Below are 21,492 nucleotides of genomic sequence, written 5' to 3'. Positions count from 1 at the left end.
TTTGCTCGGATGACACAAGCAATGCTATATAAACGGAGGCTGTGGGGTCGCCCCACAGATCACACGAGCATTGACCTCAGGCAGACAGGGATGGCTTACTGATCACACATCTAAAAACTGACCGATTAGGGCAACAGCTGAAAGCTTTGAGCTGGACATTTTCAGGGCCAGCTTATAAAGGAAAAACCACAATGAGCTCATGCACAGGTGCTGCCCAGTGGTCGGCCCTGAGGGGAGTCATTTTACATATAACAGTTCATACTGACTTTTAATGGGTCCTAAGTGAAGCTTACGGTTGTGGAGTTTCTTAACAAATCTCCTAACGCAGAGAACATAACAGGGTGTGTGGTCAGCAGGGCCCTGCTCTGAGCCATGTTATTTTTCTGTGTCAGTGTCTGGCAGGCATATTACAGCAACAACATGAAATAGCTGGTGGGCATGGAACAAAATGGCTACAGGTGTGCTGGGGGGAGGCCTCAACAGAGGCAGAGGAGGGGGTGATGGTGTGCGAGAGGCCACAGCAGTACATTCTCGAAGCTCCTGCTGTGTGCTGTGACCGCAGTAGCTGCTTTAGAAATGACTAATTCACTTAGTCACCACTACAACTTTACATAAGGTTAGAGAGTATTCCCAAGGTAGGAAGGATGGAAGAGAAAAGAAAAAAGGTCAAAGTGGCAATATTTCCATGCCAGCTTTTTAGGGAATTATAATAAAACATTTATTAACGGAAGGTTGAAATGAGGGCTGGAGCTATTTAGCACAGTGGTAGATCAGTTGTCTAAAAGGTAAAAATACTACCAGTAATTTCGAGTTTTATACTGGATGGCTAAGCTGTCTTGTTTTCTTTGAAGGGAGCTGGGGTTGCGGTTCAGCGCGGCGCTGGCTGGCATGTTATGAGGTGCTGGGTTTAAAGACCGATGCTGTAATCCTACACCTCACAGGCACAGGCAGGAAGACGCTAAGGTGGAGGGCAGCCTAGGCAATGAACTGAATGGCTGTCTTTAAAGAGGTAGCAGGGCCAGACCATGGTGGCGCATGCTTTTAATCCTGGTTCTTGGGAGACAGGGGCAGGCGATCTCTGTGAGTTTGAGGCCAGCCTGGTATACACAAAGTTCCAGGACAGCCAGAGTTCTGGGGCAGCCCTGTGAGCCTCCATGCCTGCCTTACATAGGTGACTTAATTTAATTGTAAGAAGGAACCAAACTGAAGCCATTTTAAATAAAACTTCCATTTTGAATAGGGGGTCAAATAAAGTTTAAGTTCCCAAGACCTCCTGCGTAACTGACCTTCTGCCTGGCAGAGAGCCATGTACGTGGGTAACTGTCACCCTGGGTGGCAAGGTGAGACATCAATGCCAGGCAAATGACCCTACCACAGTTGAATAACCCAACCAATGGGAACAGGGTAAGTATACTACAGAAAAACAGGTTCCTAAGGAAGTCCCCTACACCTAAATCCTGATTGGTGGGAAATGCACCTATAGCTTGGCACAGATGTTTGTGGGTTTGGGCTTAAAAGCTGTGTGCCATCCTGGCTCTGGGGTTGCAGTTCAGCTCCTCTGTTCTGCAGCCCTGATCTATCAGTAGCCGCCCGAGTGCAACAAGTCTGTCATCTGCTAAGATGCCGTCAGTTACCAAGTGTGTACAGCTGTCCCTGACCGCTCAGTCTTTCTGCCTAATTCTTGCTTTGCTAGATCCCGTCCCTGCTTGGGTTGTTTTTGGTTGTTTTGGACCCCAATATGACAAACACCATACACTGGCCATTTCTCCAGAATAATACTGATTTGCATACTCTTAATGGCTGCACGCATTTCTACGTATGTAAAACCGTGTTTATCGAATCCTCTCTTACGGGTAGTTATTTAATACGAGGAACACAAAGCACCTACATATTTGAATATTCATACAATTATTTACTATAGATTTTTTAAAAGAAAAATCGGGAGGTAAACACTCTATTTCAACTTCACTTTGTTTAGGGCTGGAGAGACAACTCAGCAGCCGGGTGCACTGGCTGCTCTTCCAGAGGACATGGTGTTCAGTCCCCAGCACCCACAGGGCAGCTGCGGTAACAACAGTCTGTGGCTTCAGTTCAGTTCTGGGGGATCCTAAGCCCTCTTCTGGCCTCCACAGGTTCCAGACACACATGGGCTGTCTAGGCACGCATGCAGGAGAAACAGCCACACGCACAGCAGCGACACTTCTGTTACGTCGACTGGATTATCTTACGTAGAGCGCCTGAGCTGGCCGTGGTGGCGTACCATACCTAACTCCCCGCACGAGGCTGGCAGAACAGCAAACCGAGGCCAACCAGCTCCACAGTGAGACCTCGTCTCAAACCCACAAATGTCTGGTATTTTCAAAATTATTCAAAATGCACATTCAAAACTACACTACAGTGCAGTGAGCCTTCTCCCTCTTTTGCTCAGTCTCTCAGCTGTTTTACTACTGTAGTCTTCTTACAAGAAACGAGCTCACAGTTTCCAAACAATTCAGAGCACTCAAGAGCAGAAGGCTCTACACAAGCTCCTGAGGGTCCACATGTGACCACAGTCTGTGCTAACTCACTGGATTTTTTTGATTCAATTTTGATGTCACAGTTTATGCATACTTATGATAAGTTTTGAAATAGGGCTTGCTTGTAAGTTGGTTGCTAACCTAGCCTTCTGGTTAGTGGATGAGGCCTTTATCCTAGATTAAGTAAAGACAGTCTACACAGAGCTTATCAGATGCACATTTCAGGTGATGAGAAACACAGAATGAAGGTTGGGTAACATTTCTAGTCCTGAGCCCTTACACCCTTGATCAAGCACTTTCTCTACCAAAGGCCCAGACCTGTGGGCCCTGCAATGCTTCTAGATTTTCTCTTGCTGAAAGACTTTTAATATCTTACCAAACTCAATTGATCGGGTAAAGTACACGGCTGAATAGTTAATTATAAATTCTGCTCTGCTACCGACAGTCCTTACTATACTGTACTTTGTGTTCCCCTCTGGCCACAAAGAGAAACCAAGAAAACACTGTTAGGGAGTCCATCTAACAACCTAGTTCCATGGTGCACAGTAACCTGGAGAAACACCGAGAACTCAGACTATAGGGAAGGGCAGGAGAAGGCTAGCATTTCCCTCCCAAGAATCTTTTGAGTATAGACATACAACACAGAACTGTACAGAAGTGCTGATTCCATGAGGGCATAGCAGAGATGGAAAATTCCTATCATCTAGTGATGCCGCAGCCTGGGACAGCTAGCCTGACACTGTAGCATGTGTTTCAGCAATGCTGTTGGAAACACACCTATCCTACTGTTCTCTGTAAAAACACTGCAAGCAGGGTTACAAGTGACACAAGATACCTCACAGTAAACAACGTGTCAGATGTATTTCCTAGTTTTCTTGAAGAACATCCTTCTACTTATCAAAGAGACATTTACTGTAAAGCAGTGAACTGTTAGGCAGGCAGCAGCCCTGTCCAGTTTATTCCTACTGTGTTTTTTATTTCACCGAGAGACCACATGTGGTAACTGGCCTATAACATCTTGGGTTGTTTGAATGTGATATTCACATTGTGAAACACACTTGCAACTAAACTGTTTCTCAAAATGTGCATCTTGTTTGTAGGAGACATGTGACTGCAGTTCTCCGACCTTGAAGAGCTCTGTATTCTTAAAACAATTATTATTATTTTTTGTTGTTGTGGCTGCAGGTTTCCCTATGAATCTTGAACTATATTAAATCTGGGCAAGCTCTTCAGGCTTTCCCTCCAGTTTCAGAAAATAACTTGCTTTGTTTATTAAAAGACCATGGCAGAGAACTGCTTACTGGCTTGCTCCCATGGCTTGCTCAGCCTGCTGTCTTATAGAACCCAGGACCACCAGCCCAGGGATGGCCCCACCCACCATGGGCTGGGCCCTCTCCATTGATCACTAACTGAGAAAATGTCTTACAGCTGGGTCTCATGGAAGTAATTTCTCAACTGAGGCTCTTCCTCTCTAATGACTCTAACCTGTGTCAAGTTGACACACAAAGCCAGCCAGGACACTACTCAAACATGTTTGCATTAAAAGTGAGTGAATCAAGTACCAAATAAAGAGGGTTTGACCAGCAGTCAGTCTACAAACCATCACCAAGTGCTGGTAGACTATATGGTCTGTAAAGTATCTCTCACACACAGAGAGACACACACAGCTAGAGATGACCTTGAACTTCTGATCCTCCTGCTTCCGCTTCCATAAATAGAACAATTAGATTAAAAGCATTTACTGCCATGCCTGACTTATATGGCTCTATTGACTGAACCGGCCTCACAAATGCAGGTACGCCCTCCTATCAAATAGACTCTTACAGGGGTTTGTCTGTTTTGAGATTGGGTCTTATTCTGTAGCTGAGGTTGTCTTGGAACTCTCTATGTAGCTTCAAACTCATTAAAATCTTCCTGCCTCAGCACCCCAAATGCTAGACTGTAGGCATAAGCCATCACGTCTGGTCTGTTAAATTCCTAAAATATTATGTTGGTGCTGGGGATCAAAGCCCTGGTCTAACGTATGTGAGCCAAGCATTCCATATGTGAGGCAAGCATTCTATATGAGGCAAGCATTCTACCACTGCCACTGAGCCAGTCTGCTCCAGCTCTAGGTATTTAAGGGCTTCTTAAATAAGTTTTGGACTGGAATTGCTCAAAGTCTATCAAGAAATGAGATAATTAACAAAAATAAGAACAAAAAAACAAACCAATGGAAATACACAAACTAAGAAAACACCCGTTACATGCAGTATGGACGGCATGATCTTGGGCTTAATAGATACCTGCATTTCTTCTGCACATGTTCATATCTGCGACCTGTCTCCAGGCATTTGTGGTGGGGTCATATACTTCAACACTTTTTCGTACTAAAGGACCATCATGACCTCCTACAGCATATAATAAGTTGTTTAACACGCCAACACCTAGAAAACACAGTTAAGCGAATTATGGAAGAGCAAGGTAGGCAAGAAACTTGCGAACTTGTGGTGCGGAGCACTGATGCAAGTGCCTTGGGATGCAACCTGAAGTCCTAAGTCTCACTAAGAGGGTGCTGACAGGAGGCTCAGCCTGCAGAAATGGAAGGAGATGGACCTCGGTAAGAAGCCCTATCCTGACACAAGAGGAGAGTCAAGGAGAAGCGACTGACGACGAGCCCTTTAATAAACCCCTTTCACAAACATTCTCTAAAGCAGCCTGTGAAGGCATCCGATCGGAAAGGAAGGGCCATGAAAAACCTTCCTCACTGAACGAATGATAAAACACTGTCAGGAAAGCAGAGGAGCTTTGACGCTGTGAAAATGTACAAAAGCACTCCTTCTCATTGCTGCTCAAGCCCATTTAACAGAACTAGGAAAAGTAGCACACATTTCCCAACCCTACATGCAGATGTCCACCAGTCAGTCCACCTCAGATGCTCGCCGGGGCCTCTAGTTACCTGCTCCACTCCGTCTGGTGCTCATTTCTGCTATGTAAGTCCACTCGTTGGCGGTAGCATTATAGCATTCTACCGTGCTAAGACACTGGCGTGAAGCTCCATCATAACCTCCCACAGCATAGAGCAAACCTAGACGTGGAACCACAAAGAAAACCAAATAAACAACCTGTTCTCCCCGTCATAAGACATTAGTGTATGCTGCTCTGTGGTAACGGCACCTCCCCTTAAAGCATTTCTAATTTTCATGATATGCATTAGTCTTGACAACTGCTAGCAGGTGGAATGAGGAAAGGATGTGCTTTCTCTATCTTTCTTATACTTCCATCAATGGTGTGACACAAGAGCAGTGCACTGACTTGAGATAACACCAGCTGATTCATGAACAACGTCTCGGAAAACAGAAATATCAGCTGGGGAAGAGAGTTAAACCAAGAGTCAGTAGCAGAGGGGCCAGACAGGTGGCGGAGCAGTTAAGAGTGCCCCTGTCCTTTAATCCTTAGCACCCACAAGGCAGCTCACAACCATGACGCCCTCCTCTGACATTCATGGGCATATATATGCACACAGTACACAAACCATACATGAAGGCAAAACACTCATATACATTTAAAAAAGAGTCAGTAGCAGAATGTAATACAGAGTGCAATGAAATATCTGAGGAGAAAAAGGCTATGATGTGCTAACACTACATTATGAATGGAGTAGTAATATACATGAGTGACATTAAAAGCATGCTACATGAGACAAGCCAGTCATAAACATGCTATGTGATTTAACTTACATAAAATGTCTAGAAGAGAAGAATTTACAGTGACAGGAAGTATCTAGACTGGGGACTGGGGATTAGAGGGGACAGCAAAGGAAGTAAAAATGGTCTTATTGGGTAACAAAAATGTTCTTAAATGACTTGTGGTGATAGATACATATGGAATCGCTTGAGTCAAATGGGAAGTTTTTATGATATTTCAGTGGTGTTTTATGAAAGGCACTTTAAAGGAGATCTATTTTTATTAATATACGTTTGTGAATGTGGATGCCCACAGAAGCCAGAGGCATTGGAAGCTCCTGCAACTGTAGCTACAGGCAGTTGTGAGCAGCCTCCTGTGGATGCTGGGAATCTAACTCCGGTCCCCTGGAAGAACACTTATCGTCTACTTTTTAAAGTGTACGGAAAGCTGGATCTGGGGGCACACACCTTTAACCCTGGCACTCTGGAGGTAGAAGGCAGGTGGATCTCTGAGTGCAGCCTTGTCTACATGGTGAGTTCCAGGGCAGCCAGCCAGGGCTACACAGTGAGACTCTGTCTTAAAAAAAAGTATATGTATGTATGTGTATATACATATATGTATGTATATATAGATATAGAAATAGAATTTTCCACTAGTGAGGAAGCAACGGAAAAACATAAATTTGTCTAAGCTAGAATTTGAGGGAAAAAAAAAATCACACTGAAGAAATAACACACGGGGTTGGGGATTTGGCTCAGTGGTAGAGCGCTTGCCTAGCAAGCACAAGGCCCTGGGTTCGGTCCCCAGCTCCGGGAAAAAAAAAAAGAAAAGAAATAACACACGGTTTTCCTTCGACTGTGAGCAAAGGGTTAGAAACTAACTTAAAGCCACTAACCACCTCCTGCGTGTTAAAGGGCTCTCGTCCAGATACAAATGTTTGGAAGTTTAATGACCTGAATCGTTTTCCCAACAACTGTCATAAGAACAGGTGAAAAGGTTGGGTGCCACTTAGGGAATAAAGCATGTTTCTAGTATCTGAGTTCAATTCCCAGTAACGTTAAAAAAAGATTGGTTGACAGTCACATAAGTTACGCACAAAGAGGGAGGGAAGAAGGAAACATAGGGAGAGGGAGCGAGGAAGTAGGCAGAAAGGGCTCGCTTATACAGTTTAATTTATATGAATGAGCTCACTGAAAGAAAGAACAATTACAATACATAACCAAGGCTTTTCTTCTGCCCATTCATAAAACAGTGCCCGGATCTCCCGATGAACCACCGTCTCTGCAGCCCAGAGCACCCACAGTGCTCACGCTGGAGCTCCCGGACCTACCTCCAACGACGCCAACGCCCACACTGCTCCTCCTGGTGTTCATTGGCGCGACATGAAACCACTCATTAGATTTTATGTTGTACGCTTCCACAGACGATAAACCTGTGACAGAGGATAATACCCCTCATTTCCTCTTCCAAAATGAACGACACCACTGTTCTTTTATATAAATACCACTAGGGGAAATAACGTCAGACATTTTACACTGGGCTAAAATTAGAAGAACAGGAGGGAACGTGCTCGCTCCACGGTGGGAGTGGCTTCTCTACTGAAGCTTCTACTTGGGCTGCTGCCACTTATAAACTTTTTAAACATGGAAGAGTGATGGATATTAGGGCATCAGAAACAAAATGTCTATCGTCTGCACTGTCACGCCATTTAAAAGCAGTTATTTAGGTGTTTCTATGGCCCTACATAAAAGCTATTCTTGTGAGTGTGTGCATCGCTCTGTGCACGTAGCTGCAGTGCCTCCTCAGGCCAGTAGAGGGTGCTGGGTACTCCAGCGCTGGAGTTGGAGTGGGTTGTGATCTGCTCTGTCTGGGTGCTGGAAATCAAACTCTGGTGCTTTCAAAGAGCAGCAAACACCCTTAACCACACCTATCCATCCTCCACTCATATCTCTTAAAGAAAATTTGAATTTAGGGTTTTGAGACAAGTTCTCACCCTGGAGCCAATGCTACCGTCAAACTTATAATCCTCCTGCCCCCAAACGTCACCTCGCTGGTCTCAAAAGAAATTGCCGGTGTCATTTTAGAGTTTCTCTAAAATAACTGCTAAGAACACTAAAGCATGTGCTAACATCATTATAATCTGCACCATAAATGTGGCTACCGTGTCAGTTACCTATTACAGCAATGCGGGAGAGAGGCCATTACCTGTGCTGCCGTCAAAGCCCCCCACTGCATACAGCAGCCCGTTCAGCACCGCTGCTCCCAGTGTGCTCCTTCGGTCGCGCATGTTTGCCACGCTGGTCCACTGGTCTTTCACAGGGTCGTAGGAATCTACAGTGCGAACTCTCAGTGAGCCATTGAAGCCACCAACAGCAAAGACCAGCCCTGCCATATACACCATCCCTGCAAAGGAAGAAGTCAATTCAGATGAGCACGCCAGCTACAGTCAGCCTGACCTCAAGGCAGGCACCTACAGTGTCTGTGGGAACACAGAACGAACGAGTAAGAGCTGGGTCAGTCTTGAAAATTTCTCTTCATTTGTAAGAAACAAAATCGCAAGTGCACCATGGGATGTGTACTAGGAATCCACTGCGGCAAAGATTCTTGTAAGATAATAAGTAAGATTAATTGTAAGATTAATAAGTTTAGTGTCCAATTGAAACTAGTGGGGTAGTTTTCAGTGGTGAAGTGCTCGCCTGGCCTTGCAACTTAAAAACAAAACCTGTATGACAAAAGAGCAGAAGGGCAGAGGAGGGGGAGGAGAGATGGAGGGAGGGAGGGAGGGAGGGAATGTGTATGTGAGAATGTGTGTGTGTATGATATGTGAGAGTGTATGTGTGTGAAGGGATATGTTGTGAGAGTATGTGTGTGTCTGTGTGTGTGTGTGTGTATGTGTGAGAGAGAGAGAGAGAGAGAGAGGAGAGAGACTATATATGTATAAGAAAGTATGTAAGTGTGTCTGAGAGTGTGTATATTTGAGAATGTGTGTGTGATGAGAGAGTATGTATGTGAGAGTGTATGTATGGAGGGTATGTTGTGAGAGTATGTTGTGTGTGTGAGAGAGACTGTATATGTGTAAGAGTGCGTGTGTGTGTCTGAGAGTGTATGTATATGAGAGTGTGTATGTGTGTGAGACTGTATGTATATAAGAGTATGTGTGTGTCTAAGAGTGTGTGTATATGAGAGTGTGTATGTGTGTGAGACTGTATGTATATAACAGTATGTGTGTGTCTGAGAGTGTGTATGTGTGTGAGACTGTATGTGTGTAAGAGTATGTGTGTGTCTAAGAGTGTGTGTATGTGAGAATGTGTGTGTAATGAGAGAGTGTGTGAGAGTGTGTGTGTGTATATTGTGAGAGATGTGTGTGTGGGGACTGTGTGTAAGAGTGTGTGTGTCTAAGAGTGTGTGTATGTGAGAATGTGTGTGTAATGAGAGAGTGTGTATGTGAGAGTGTGTGTGTATGTATATTGTGAGAGTATGTGTGTGTGTGAGACTGTATGTGTGTAAGAGTATGTGTGTGTGTCTGAGTGTATGTGTGTGAGAGAGTGTGCACACGGCACATACACACTCTTAGATAACAGGCTCACATCCTAGCCCTCCACTCTTACAGACTGACGTGATTCGGGGTGTGCTGGCAGCTAACAATCCCAGGACGTGCTGCTGGGATGCTGGGATGCTACCATCATGGAAAGACTACACTTAGAGCTCCTTTTACAAAGGGAGATGAGAACTATCGGTCAATATTCCAGCTCCCTTGATATTTCATTAAGGTGACAGGAAATCAGGCCGCAAATCACCAGCTCTGCCGGTTTATCCTACAAAATCAGAACAGTGCCTGAAGGTGAGGGCAGGGCAGCAGCCAGGTGTAATGGATGACATAGGTAATCCTAGCACTTGGGAGGCAGAGGCAGACGGAACAGGAAATTCAAGGCCAGCCTGGGCCATAGAGACACAGAGACTGTCTTCAAAAAAATAAAATAAAATAAAAACAAAAAGAGCTGCTATCCTTTCCACAGAACGGGCTCAGTTAGGCTTCTAAACAACATCGTTCTCTTCCTTTTTCTTTTTCTTTAAACAGGGTCTCGGCTGGCCTTGAGCTCCCCATCCTCCTGCCTCCACCTCTGGGCATTGAAAGCACAGACTGCCATGCCTGGTTTTCTAATAGACGTGTTTCCTACTGACGAGTAAGACCCAGCAACAGAGCTGGCTGGAAAACCCCACACTCACCTGCCCTGCACCTCCTGGACGGCAGCTCCGCCACCTGGTGCCATCGCTCCTCTTTGAAGTCGTAGCATTCCACGCTTCGGATGGCCTTTGGTGCCTGGCCCCCGACCACCACCATCAACTGCAAGGGAACAAATGTAAGTGCTTGAACCAATGATAGCGCCTACTCAAGAGACTGGCCGTATCCTACTCAGACAGGAGACATGCTGGAAGGAAATGCCTGCCCAACCAACACCAGCAAGGGGCACAGGTTAGAACAGCAATTCTATCACCTAGCACATTTGGTTTAAAAATGTGGCTTTTCAGAAATGTAAAAAGGCTTCTGGCCACTCAAGCAAAAGCAGTACTTAAGGCAAAACAGTAGGGAGCCAGCACTGGCTCCCTGGCTGTAGCGTGTCATGGAGCTTGCTGTAAACCAGATCCTGCTGCAGCAGTCATCAGAGGCAAGGCTGCCAGGGCGTAGGAGACAGAAGTACAGCGTCGTACCAGGTAGTGAGTAAAAGGTCAGGAGAGGATTCATAGATGGAGAAATCAGTTTAAATTGAGGTCACGAGTAGATGAGAATATAGAATCACGGACCTTAAGGAAAGAGGCTCCATAAATAAGCCATCACCAGATCAGAATGGAGACATCAAGCTCCTAATGACCACACGAGCATCAGTCTACTGCTGGCAACAGACGAAGGCTGAGGAGCAGCCTCGGGTCAACCCGACCGCTGATTAACAAGTACGCTAGGGACTACACAGGACACCTTTTTACCCACCAAGAGCCTATAAACCTCACCGAGGAACCAACTCCCAGAATGCAATACAAGAGCAGTATGCAATTATATGCAGTCGAATACCTGTATGACAGTAACTGCTAACGGGGACCAGAAAAGGGGGAGTGACCATAATTCAGTGAAAGCTTCCTAAGGAGCTAGAGCAAAGGGCTTTTAAGAGGGACAGGACCTAGAAACTCCTGTGCTAGTCTTTTACCATACACATGGGCACTTCCTGGCAATGGGGAGTAAGAATGGCAATGTCAGGATGATGTTGTGGTTAATGAGGTCTTGAATGGAAAACTGTAAAGAACGGGCAGGGCTTTGAGGGGAGGAAGAGACCATGATGAGGGAAATGAATACTGAGAATAAAAACTCACGACAAACCCAATGTGCAGATGCTCACACCCGTGTGTGCTCTGTGGTCCTGGAGTACTTAAATCTACAGGAAGGTGTGCATGTAAGAGTCTCAAAATGAGTTACTGTGTAAAGCCGAACCCTTAGGCATGTTAAGGCTTAGCATAGACCAATGGTGTGAATATTTCAGCCTATTCCTCTAGTTCTGACTCCAAACAAATATAAAGGACTAAAGAAAAATCATTCCACACTATTACGAAAAGGTCAGTATGAGAAGGACTGTAGAGCCAGTCTTGCACGGGCACATCGAGCTCAGCCCTGTGCATACAGATCTGTGCTCACACCTCAAAGCTCGGTCTGACAGTGACACAGTGTAGAAAGGGTCTGCAATGATGCATCCAGTGAAGATCAATTCAAGCATCAGACCTCAGAACTGAATGTAGATACCCTAAAGACTGTGTTCTTAACGTTAATTAGACGTGCGTATGTGTGTATAAATGTGGGTTTGTGCACGTTGAGTACAGTGTCTGCAGAAGACAAGATGGGAGTCCTGGGAAGCACTCAGGTCCTCTGCAAGTGCAGTGCACACTCTGAGCACCGAGCCATCTGTCCAGCCTCAGCCGGCACCTCTGAAGTGAGGACAGAGGAGAAAGCATGTCACCACAGAGGACAGGGTAGCACCTTCACTTTACTTCTCCGAGAAAGACAAAGTGGGACAGAAACACGTACTCCAACAGAGTACAGCAGGAAGGATGCACGGGAGGCACGGGAGCAGGGAGACAGTGGAACACACGGAGAAACACGAGTGTTGCAATCAGCAAAGGGGTTGTCATATCATAGACTGCCGTGACTGATTTGTGGAGAAAAATGAATGGTAACATTAGGGGACGCCAAGAGGAAAATAGAGAAGTAAATTTATCCTAAACGCAGGTTGCTTAGACTTTCTGCACCCAGAAATACATCAATATTTATTTCCCAAAAGGGAGGGTTAGCAGACATAACAAAGCACAGCAGCAGAACATACACAGTGGGCTGGGGAGATGGCTCAGTGATTACGCGTGCGCACTGCTGTACTCCAGTCCCCTGCACCACGCTGCGTGCCTCACACGTGCCTGTGCCTCCCGCTCCACAGAATCCTTTGCCCTCCTCTGGATTTCCTGCATGCACATTCATATTCGTACACACAGACACATAAATAAAGAGAAAAAATAAACTTAAAGGGCAGGAGAGATGGTTCAGTGGTTAAAAGCACTGTCTGCTCTCCTAGAGGTCCTGAGTTTAATTCCCAGCAACAACAGGGTGGCTCACAACCATCTGTAATGGGATCTGATGCCCTCTTCTGGTGTGTCTGAAGACAGCTACAGTATACTCATATAAATAAAATGAATCTTTTTAAAAAGACTACAAAGCATATAGTTTCTTGTTATGAAATCCAAATGTAAAGATGCCTCACCTTGCAGAATCTCTGCATAGTTTCCCCAGAATACAAAAGCCATGCGTGAGACGAGAAAGTCCATGTGCGTGAGTGCAGTCGGGGACATAAGAAAACCCACTTATGGTGGGAATATATGAACTTCTGGTAATTCCCTCAGCACTGTGCCTGTGCTTTATTCTATTTGAGAGTACAATCAAGATAACACGACTATGAGATACACGTGTACACAACTTTAATCCCGCTTCCTTCTGACCTACTTCCCGAGAATAAATCCTGAACACAGCCACTGCCTAATGATAAATGGTATCAGGAAAACTTCCTATGCAAGACCCTTTCTAAACCGTGCGCACAAGCCAATGTCCGAGAAGGGATGGTGCATACAAAAGGTGCATACTCAAAGCTGTGGTGCTGTTTAAACTGTTGGCCACGTTAGGGACTCTTCCAAAACAAGGGATTCCAAGGAAGCTAAATACCAGAGAACCTCCATGAATCCATGCACCACACACCACAAGCAGGAGCTGAAGCCTGGAAAACTCTGGAAGTATGTAACGGTGGAAAAGGTAGGCCATACCAGAGAGGCCCAGGGGACAGCGCAACTCAATAGATGGCTTATACCTTACAAAGAGAAAATGAAACACTCGGCAGGATTTTACCAAGAGTTCCTTGGCTCTTCGAATTGCCATGTTTAGCCTGGAAATTAGGTGAAATGAGGTTGAATTCATCTTTAATCAAAAAGCCTCTCTGCAGTGTAGCTAGAAATGCCAGAAGACAGAGCAGGAGCTAAGAAGGCTTTTATTTTTCCTCTCACAGACATGAAACGTTTATGACGTATTTAAGTTAAGTGGGAGTGGTGAGGTGGCTCAGCAAGGAGAGGTGCCTCCCACCACGCGATGAGGAGTTCAACATCCAGGGCCCGCCCACACAGGGGAGGAGAGAATGCACTCAAGTCACCCTCAGATACACACATGTGCACACACCTGCACGTGCATACACACAGAGACATACATACATGCAGACACACACACGCACACACACACACGCACACAACTTAGAAAGACTAACGGGCATGAAAGAAGTGATAACTTGGGCCTCAAGAGATGGCTCAGTGGGTAAGAACCCTAGATGCCCTTCTAGAAACCCCAAGTCAGTTCCAGGACACACAGAGACACAGACACAGACACAGACACAGACACAGACACACACACACACACACACACACACACACACACACACACGCACACACAGGATTAGGCTGGAAAGGTAGCTCAGTGAGTAAGAGCAGTCACTGCTCTTCACAGGTACACAATAAAATCCCAGCACCCACCCTGGGTGACTCACAATGCCTGTAACTCTAGATCTGAGGAATCTAACATCACCTTCTGACCTCCATGTGTGAACATATACCACACAAATAAAATAATAAAATAAATCTTTAAAACAATTGAGAAATGTTTTATAAAAGGTTAAATGAACTGAACAACCCGCATCCTAACAAGAAGGCAACAGAAATGAAACCCTCTTTTCTAGGACGCTTTCTTGGGCACCATCCTTAGCGTGTGGCCAATGCTAGATCATAAATTCTACACTGCATTCTCAGGCACAGTTCCCCTGCAGAGGAACGGAAGCAACAGGCATGGAGGTTCTGATGCTCAAACACATTAACGGCTCACTGTGGGCCTTCGGCTGGGGCAAGCACAGCTGTGAACAATGGGTCCTACTTTGGGAAGGTTCATGGGTGTCCTCAGCCGGGTCCGCACGCTCTTCATTAACATGCGTTGCTCTGTTGGCAGCAAGTGGTACTTCATGGCTTCGATGAGGTAATCTTTGCACGCACTGCTGTTCTTCACCAGTGCTTCCTCCTCAACCCTCTGTGGGAAGAGAGCAGACAAGCCCTGTGAGGGTAGCGGCTAGTGTAGGAGACGGCTACCGGAACAGATGGGGGAAGAACTACAGCGGCAACTGTCCTGCCCACATGGGCTTCTGCTCACTCACTCGGCTACAGAGAGCAACAGCAATGGAGGCCAGGAGTATCAATCTCAGCAAGAGGAAAAATGAACTCTGTGGACAACAGTCAGGTCCACCCCTTCCTGACATTTAAAGAAGCCACATGACAAGAAAGGAAAGAAAAGCAAAAGGGGAACCTTGTGGGGAAGGTGGGGCATGGGGGTTTGGGGACTTTACCTTGGAATTCGCCCGCAAACCTAAGTGATTATGATCTGGGCTATGCAGAAGTGCTGATGACGGGGTCTTTATCTAGGTTGACCACTTGGTGATGAGCTAGGCTAGGCTGTCAGTTCATGATAGGCTCTTCCAATGCGAGAGGACAAATGAAAAGAGACCCAAAACACTTGGAAATCTTATTCCTGGCAATATTTGACCTTGGTACCGAGCTTTCTATTCTTCTTTTTCTTTTCTTTTTAAAATACTATAGTATGCAGAGACCACACAGACCATGTTAAATAATGAGGTTCCCATACACCTTAAAGTGCTAATCAAAAATGTTTCCTTACAAATGGTTCCAACTTCAGAAACTAATGCTGAGATGTTCCTGAAAGACTGTTAATAAACAACAAAGAGTAAATTTAAAATACTCTAAGGATGACTAAGAGTCATTCATCTCTGTTTACTTCAAATACCCTGCTTTTCTTCACCTCAGAAATAAAGAAACCATATACACGTCCCTATGAAATTCTGGGGTAGAACTAAATAGCAATTGGGTCAGATCTCAAGTCCATTCCCGTTGTATAACAGGAGAAAGGAAGGAAGATGTTAGTGCGGGGTAAACTTAGGCACATTTATTTACTAACACTCAGAGGGGCACAAATGCTACCCTCAGGAAGCTCTAGTACTTTGATGAATCAGAAAGGGGGTGGAAGCCAACTTCTAGGAACAAGTGATGGGCTCGGGGATGTGGGGCTGCTGAAAAGGTGCCAGGTGCCTTACCGTCCTCTTTCCCACGCTCCAGAGATCTGTAGCCTGCATGCTGGCAAGCCAGCAAGCAGACGCTGTACACATCCCAGTGACGTGTACGTGTGCTTACCTGCACCAAGTACTCCCGAGGAAGCAGGGGTAAGCGGACGTGCTCCATGAGCCGAGCCATGAACTCCTGCCTTACGTCCTTATCATGGTTTACCCAGGCTATTACTGCTTCAAATACCTTAAGGGAAGGAAGAAGAATGAGCTGTATGCCAAATAGATGTGTTACATATGTCTACATGCGTCCAGCCACAATCTGATGGAACATTGTACGTACGGCGTTGCTAACACTAAACTATGGAGCAAACGTTCTCGAGTCCGGACTTGCAACACACAAGGTATTTACTTCATTCTCTTCTCTTTCTTTGATACATGAAGCTTAGTAAGCCCTTCACTAAGTACCCTGGCTTGCTCAGTAACCACTTTTCTTTCGTATTTCCCCAAGCTCATCGTAACTCCTGCTGCACTCGGATGGTAACCGTGATACCTCCCTTCGCTGTGCACTTAGTTCTCATTACAAATTTACACTCCTTTAGAATAAACCACCCACAGTAATAAAGCACAGGGACAGCCCAAACCACGTGTCTTAGTTTCTTTCTACTGCCATGACAAAACGCTACGATCAAAACAACCTCTGTAAGAAAACGTGTAGTTTGAGGGTCATTGTTCCTGAGGGTTAGAGTTCAAGACTGTGATGGCAGGGTGCACGGCAGCAGGCAGGCAGGGAAGCATGGTGCCGGAGCGGTGACCAGCCAAGAGATCACATCCATCTCTATCCCCAAGTGAGAGGCAGAGGACTAACTGGGAATGGCTCTTGAAGCCTCCAAGCCCACCTCCAGGGACATGCCTCCTCCATCAAGGCCACACCCCAGTCTTCCCCAAACATTTCCACCAAGTGCGGAGCAAGTATTCAAATACATGGGTCTGGGGGGCCGTACTTAGTCAAACTACCACATCATGTACTGGTTCATCGCCGCCATTTATGGGGCTGGTTTTAGACTCTTTCCTGGGTGTGTCTATGAAGGTGTTTTCACAGACCAAAACAAAAAACAAAACAAAACCACCCTGGATGTAGGGAGAATCACCTATCTTAAACGCAGGTGACGCCTTTGCATAGACTGGGGACCCAGATGCAGTAAGGAGAAATCCAGCAGGGTACCAATGTCCCCTTTTCTCTGCTTCCTAGCCCCCACGACAGGAAACTGTTGCTCCACCATGTTCTCTTGTTATGGGAGCCTGAATGTTCTGAAACCACTATTGGACACAAATCTTTTCTCTTTTATGTTGTTTCTGTCAAGTGTTGTGCTCATAGCAACACAGAACTAACGAATAAACGCACCCTTATAAATAACCCATCTTGAAAATTCTCTTTCGTTTTATTAACAAATTTTGGGCCATACACTTATAATCAATGGTCTACAGAATGGATTAACCCTCCTTTACTCCAACAGAGCACATTTAAATGTCGGACTTTGAACATCTTTACAAACTTAACAGAAAGAGTATCACTGTATAACATACTCCTCTGAGAGAACTAATTTGCTAATAAACAGGCAGTGTCTTTCTACATAACCTCCTCCCAGGCCGACGGATACATTTCCTGATGATCTTTAAAAGGTTGAGGGGAGGTATGGCAATATGCAAATGGGTTACTGGAAACAAAAACAGGTTATTTTGATAAAGCATGAAGCTAAAAATAGTGTGCATTCTAATTATCACCTTTAATTTATCCTGTCAACCAGGACTTATTAAATGCTCCTGTACGCCAGGTGCCAACGATTTAGAAGTGAGGAGCTGCGCTCTGTCAACTCCATCCACTGCAGCTCAGCTCCACATCTCTGCCTCCACTGGCCTGCAGCAGGTTCTTCCGCTCGATGCTAAAACCTCAACACTTTCCTATTCGCCTTCATGCCATAGGAGGGCTCCATCTCGCCATGACCACGACCACGACCATGACCATCACTGAGAAAGCTAGCTCTGCAGCTGCTCCTCCAATAAGTCCCATCTCCAAGGACTCACACCATTGCGCGACGACATCCCACAATTATTCTAAACTTTGCTCATGCAAACAACAGTGTGTACAGAAGAAGCTCTGGGACTTCTGAAGGTGGGAGGATCAGAGGAGACCAGCAACTTTCACCTTGGCCCACTGAATTGCTTGTTGTGACAGCCATATGTGCCACATAAAAGTATAGTTACCTGCGTGATTACCGCACAGTGAAAACCTCCCCCAAGTGACAAAAGAGGAAGAGGGCAGCCCCCCAAGCCTGACATGTCTACGAAGGACTTACTCCGGACATTGCAGCCTCGCAGGATACTACGTGATAAAGAAAGGGAAGCTTTCATCTCTGCTCCGGCAGACTCAGGCTAGACACTGTCAGTTATCTGTCAGTTATGTGAACAGTCTGACTGAAGCCTTGGAAGCCGTGGCAGAAGCAGGCTGCCCCTGCAACATCTTCCAGGAAGTTCAACCACTACAGTCCAGGGTGCTCATCAGGGATCAGTGCAAAAGCGAAGTAGCCCTCTTTCTCTAACGCAGGCCTTATGATGTGCATCTCCTGACTGAAGCCTGGAAGCCGCTCTTCAACAGCACGAGGAAGGGCATGGTATTTAACCCGGCTGAAGACATTCATGCCGCTCTCTTCCCACTTCGATCCTGCTACTCTCCCCGACATATTCTAACCCCAGCCATCCCTGAGCTATCTCACTCGCACAGTCTTTGCATCTGTACAGTCTGTTCCCGTGCCCTGAAATGCTTTTCCCATCTCAATCCATTTCCATTCCTCTGGCAAACTCTAGCTCATTTTTAAAGGGATCCTACAACTAAACCAAGCTGAATTCCCTCCTCTCACCCCAAAACAAAACGCTCCTACAGTGCACCACGCAGAGCTCTGTAATCCCACAGTCGCTCCACTGGTTTCCCCACTCATCTATGACTAAGGAGTCTACTTGGTCAGTCTCAAATCCAGGGTCCTGAAGCAGTGACTCATCTGTTACATCAGCAGGAGTGTGGCCCTTCTGTATGCTGCTAAGATTGTACATGTCACAGCTCTGCATATTTTTTCACATTGTAAATCACACAGAGAAATGTTTCTCTTTATCCTCACATGAGAACGATGCCCCGAGAAATAAAACCAAAGCCTCTACAACTTTAAATGTGAATTACATGTACCATTTCTGATCTTCTAGTCATTGTTACTGTTTTGGTTTGTTGTTCTTGTTTTGAGACAGGGTTTCCCAAAAGCCAGGTGGCCTTGCGGTTATTAGACCAGGCTGTCTTTGAACCCAAAGAGATCCTCCTGCCTCTGCCTCCCAAATCCTGGGAATAGAGTTGTACACCATCCTCTGCAAGCTTTTTGTCTCCCAATTCACACAAGCTACAAACTGCCCAGAGAAACAGTTGAGAGAAGCTTGTGTTTCCAACCATATGAAAGGTTTAGGAATGTGGCATCAGAGAAAGCAAGTGCATGGGAGGGAGGGAGGGAGGGAGGGAGGGAGGGAGGGGAGGGAGGAAGCAATAAAGGGAGGAGGCAGGCTGACTGCTGGGTTCACATATACATTTCAAAAAGCAACTTAAAAGGATAACATTCAACAGTGTTCAGTCTAGTACTGAAACTTTAATGCAGTAACAAAGTTCTCTTAGGGACTAGAGAAATGGCTCTGTAGTTAGGAGAACTTTCTGTCACAAAGAATCTGAGACTTGTTCCTAGCACCCAACTTGGGTGCACAACCCTTTCTATAACTACAGCTCCAGGAGGGGACACACACACACACACACACACACACACACACACACACACACACACACACACACACACACACAGCATTCACTCACATAGACACACATATACATAAGTAAAAATAATTTAAAAAATTTAAAGAAAGGGCTTTCAACTCACAACACAGCAAAACTAATTAGTTTTTGTCATTTGTGCTTATGTCAAATACTTATAGGCATCTAGCTGTAGAAAGAACCCATTCTCCCAAAGGTACGGGGTTCAAACCCTTTGATGTGTGTGTCTAAGCTTTTCCTGTGGAGGCCAAGTACATTTCTACTAGGGCCCCAAGGATTCTATTCACACAGGAGCACAAATTACAAAAAAAAAAAAATTGAAATAAAGGAAACTTGGGTGGGAAAACCTATCAGTCATGTCTTTGCAAGCATCAGACTGGAGTAGGATCCTTAGAACCCAGGTCAAAATAATTAGACATGGTGGTACATCACTGTAATCTCAGCAGAGGGAGTATCCTGGCTGGCCAGCCCAGCCTACTGGAGAATTCCAGGCTAATGAGACACTAACTCAACATGGACAACACCATGTCCTCTGTTCTATACACATTTCCTCTCTCTCTCTCTCTCTCTCTCTCTCTCTCTCTCTCTCTCTCACACACACACACACGCACACGCACACGAAGAAAAATAAAGACAGGAAACTACCCAGTACCACAAAGGAAGTGGAGAGAAGAGGATGAGGAAGAGGAAGAAGAAGAAGGGAAGGAGGAAGAGGAGGAGAAGGAGGGAGAAGAGGAGGAGGAGGAGGGGAGGAGAAGGGGGAGGAGGAGAAGAGGCAAAGGGCAGAGAAAAGGTATCACTTGCCTTCTCCTCTGAGGAAATGGTGAGTTTATCACTTGAGATTAAGCTGCACACTTGCTCGATGCCGAGGTTGAGAAATTCTTCACTAAGTACGACATCTGCAAAATGTTGTTCTGTTGGAAAGCCAGAGAGAGAAGTCATCAATCATCCATCATCACACAAGCCAACAGGAACCATCTCTCAATTAACCCAAGAGGAAGGACACCGACGACATCTCTTCTAGGCAGGAACCAATACCAAGGCTGCCTTCATGGACACTCACTGGACAGAACCGTATTAGGTCTTAACACAGTGCACATTAAACAGCTGTGTTGTAGCACGGCGCATTCTGTATTTAAATCTATAAGACCTCTGGTCACACAAAGCACATGGTAGTGTAAATCCACATCCTTGAATGTAGGATTCAAAACATTAGAACATTACAATGGGAGAAAACTAAAAACAAAACAAAAAGCCTTAAATACTGTTCAATATGAACACATGGATAACACTTTAAAAATTAGTTCATAACAATGAAATAAAAGCAAAGGTTTACAATAAATCTAAATTCTATATATATAATTTATTTGGGAACAAAATGATTAATTTTATACCTCAGGTCCTTCCCAGGAAACTGGGGAAATTGGTAACTCTTAAATCACTCAAATCCTCTCCTTGATTACACTTATTTCTGAGGGGGACTGGGAGCAACATAATGACATGACTTTATTAACATAATGATTTAAAAGCTTATAAAGAATGTATCCAGGGGTTGGGGATTTAGCTCAGTGGTAGAGCGCTTGCCTAGGAAGCGCAAGGCCCTGGGTTCGATCCCCAGCTCCGAAAAAAAGAACCAAAAAAAAAAAAAGAATGTATCCAGTTCAGAAGAGTTTTATCTGCAAGCCCAGCTCTTGCTCACAAAGTGTGAGCTGCAAATAGAAGACTGTGTGTGGTCTGGTGTTTGCACTTAGGTACACCAAGTTTT

At 45.4% G+C, this 21,492-nt stretch overlaps 1 protein-coding gene across 1 annotated transcript in view; it reads right to left on the bottom strand.

The window, feature by feature from the left end:
- The window catches only part of Klhl2 (kelch like family member 2), a 112,786-nt gene that overhangs the window by 3,244 nt on the left and 88,050 nt on the right, over positions 1–21,492 (bottom strand). Inside the window, exons 6-13 of the mRNA XM_032919496.1 lie at positions 20,532–20,641; positions 15,999–16,115; positions 14,677–14,826; positions 10,410–10,527; positions 8,388–8,585; positions 7,513–7,614; positions 5,455–5,583; positions 4,802–4,942 (exon numbers count right to left, since the gene is read on the bottom strand). Of these exons, the coding sequence (XP_032775387.1) occupies positions 4,802–4,942; positions 5,455–5,583; positions 7,513–7,614; positions 8,388–8,585; positions 10,410–10,527; positions 14,677–14,826; positions 15,999–16,115; positions 20,532–20,641 (1,065 nt within the window). The remainder of the gene's footprint in view (positions 1–4,801; positions 4,943–5,454; positions 5,584–7,512; positions 7,615–8,387; positions 8,586–10,409; positions 10,528–14,676; positions 14,827–15,998; positions 16,116–20,531; positions 20,642–21,492) is intronic.

The sequence above is a fragment of the Rattus rattus genome, chromosome 13, assembly GCF_011064425.1.
Source record: "Rattus rattus isolate New Zealand chromosome 13, Rrattus_CSIRO_v1, whole genome shotgun sequence".
Lineage (NCBI taxonomy): Eukaryota > Metazoa > Chordata > Mammalia > Rodentia > Muridae > Rattus > Rattus rattus.
The sequence above is the reverse complement of the archived record's forward strand: the minus strand, read 5'-3'. Positions and strand labels throughout refer to the sequence as shown.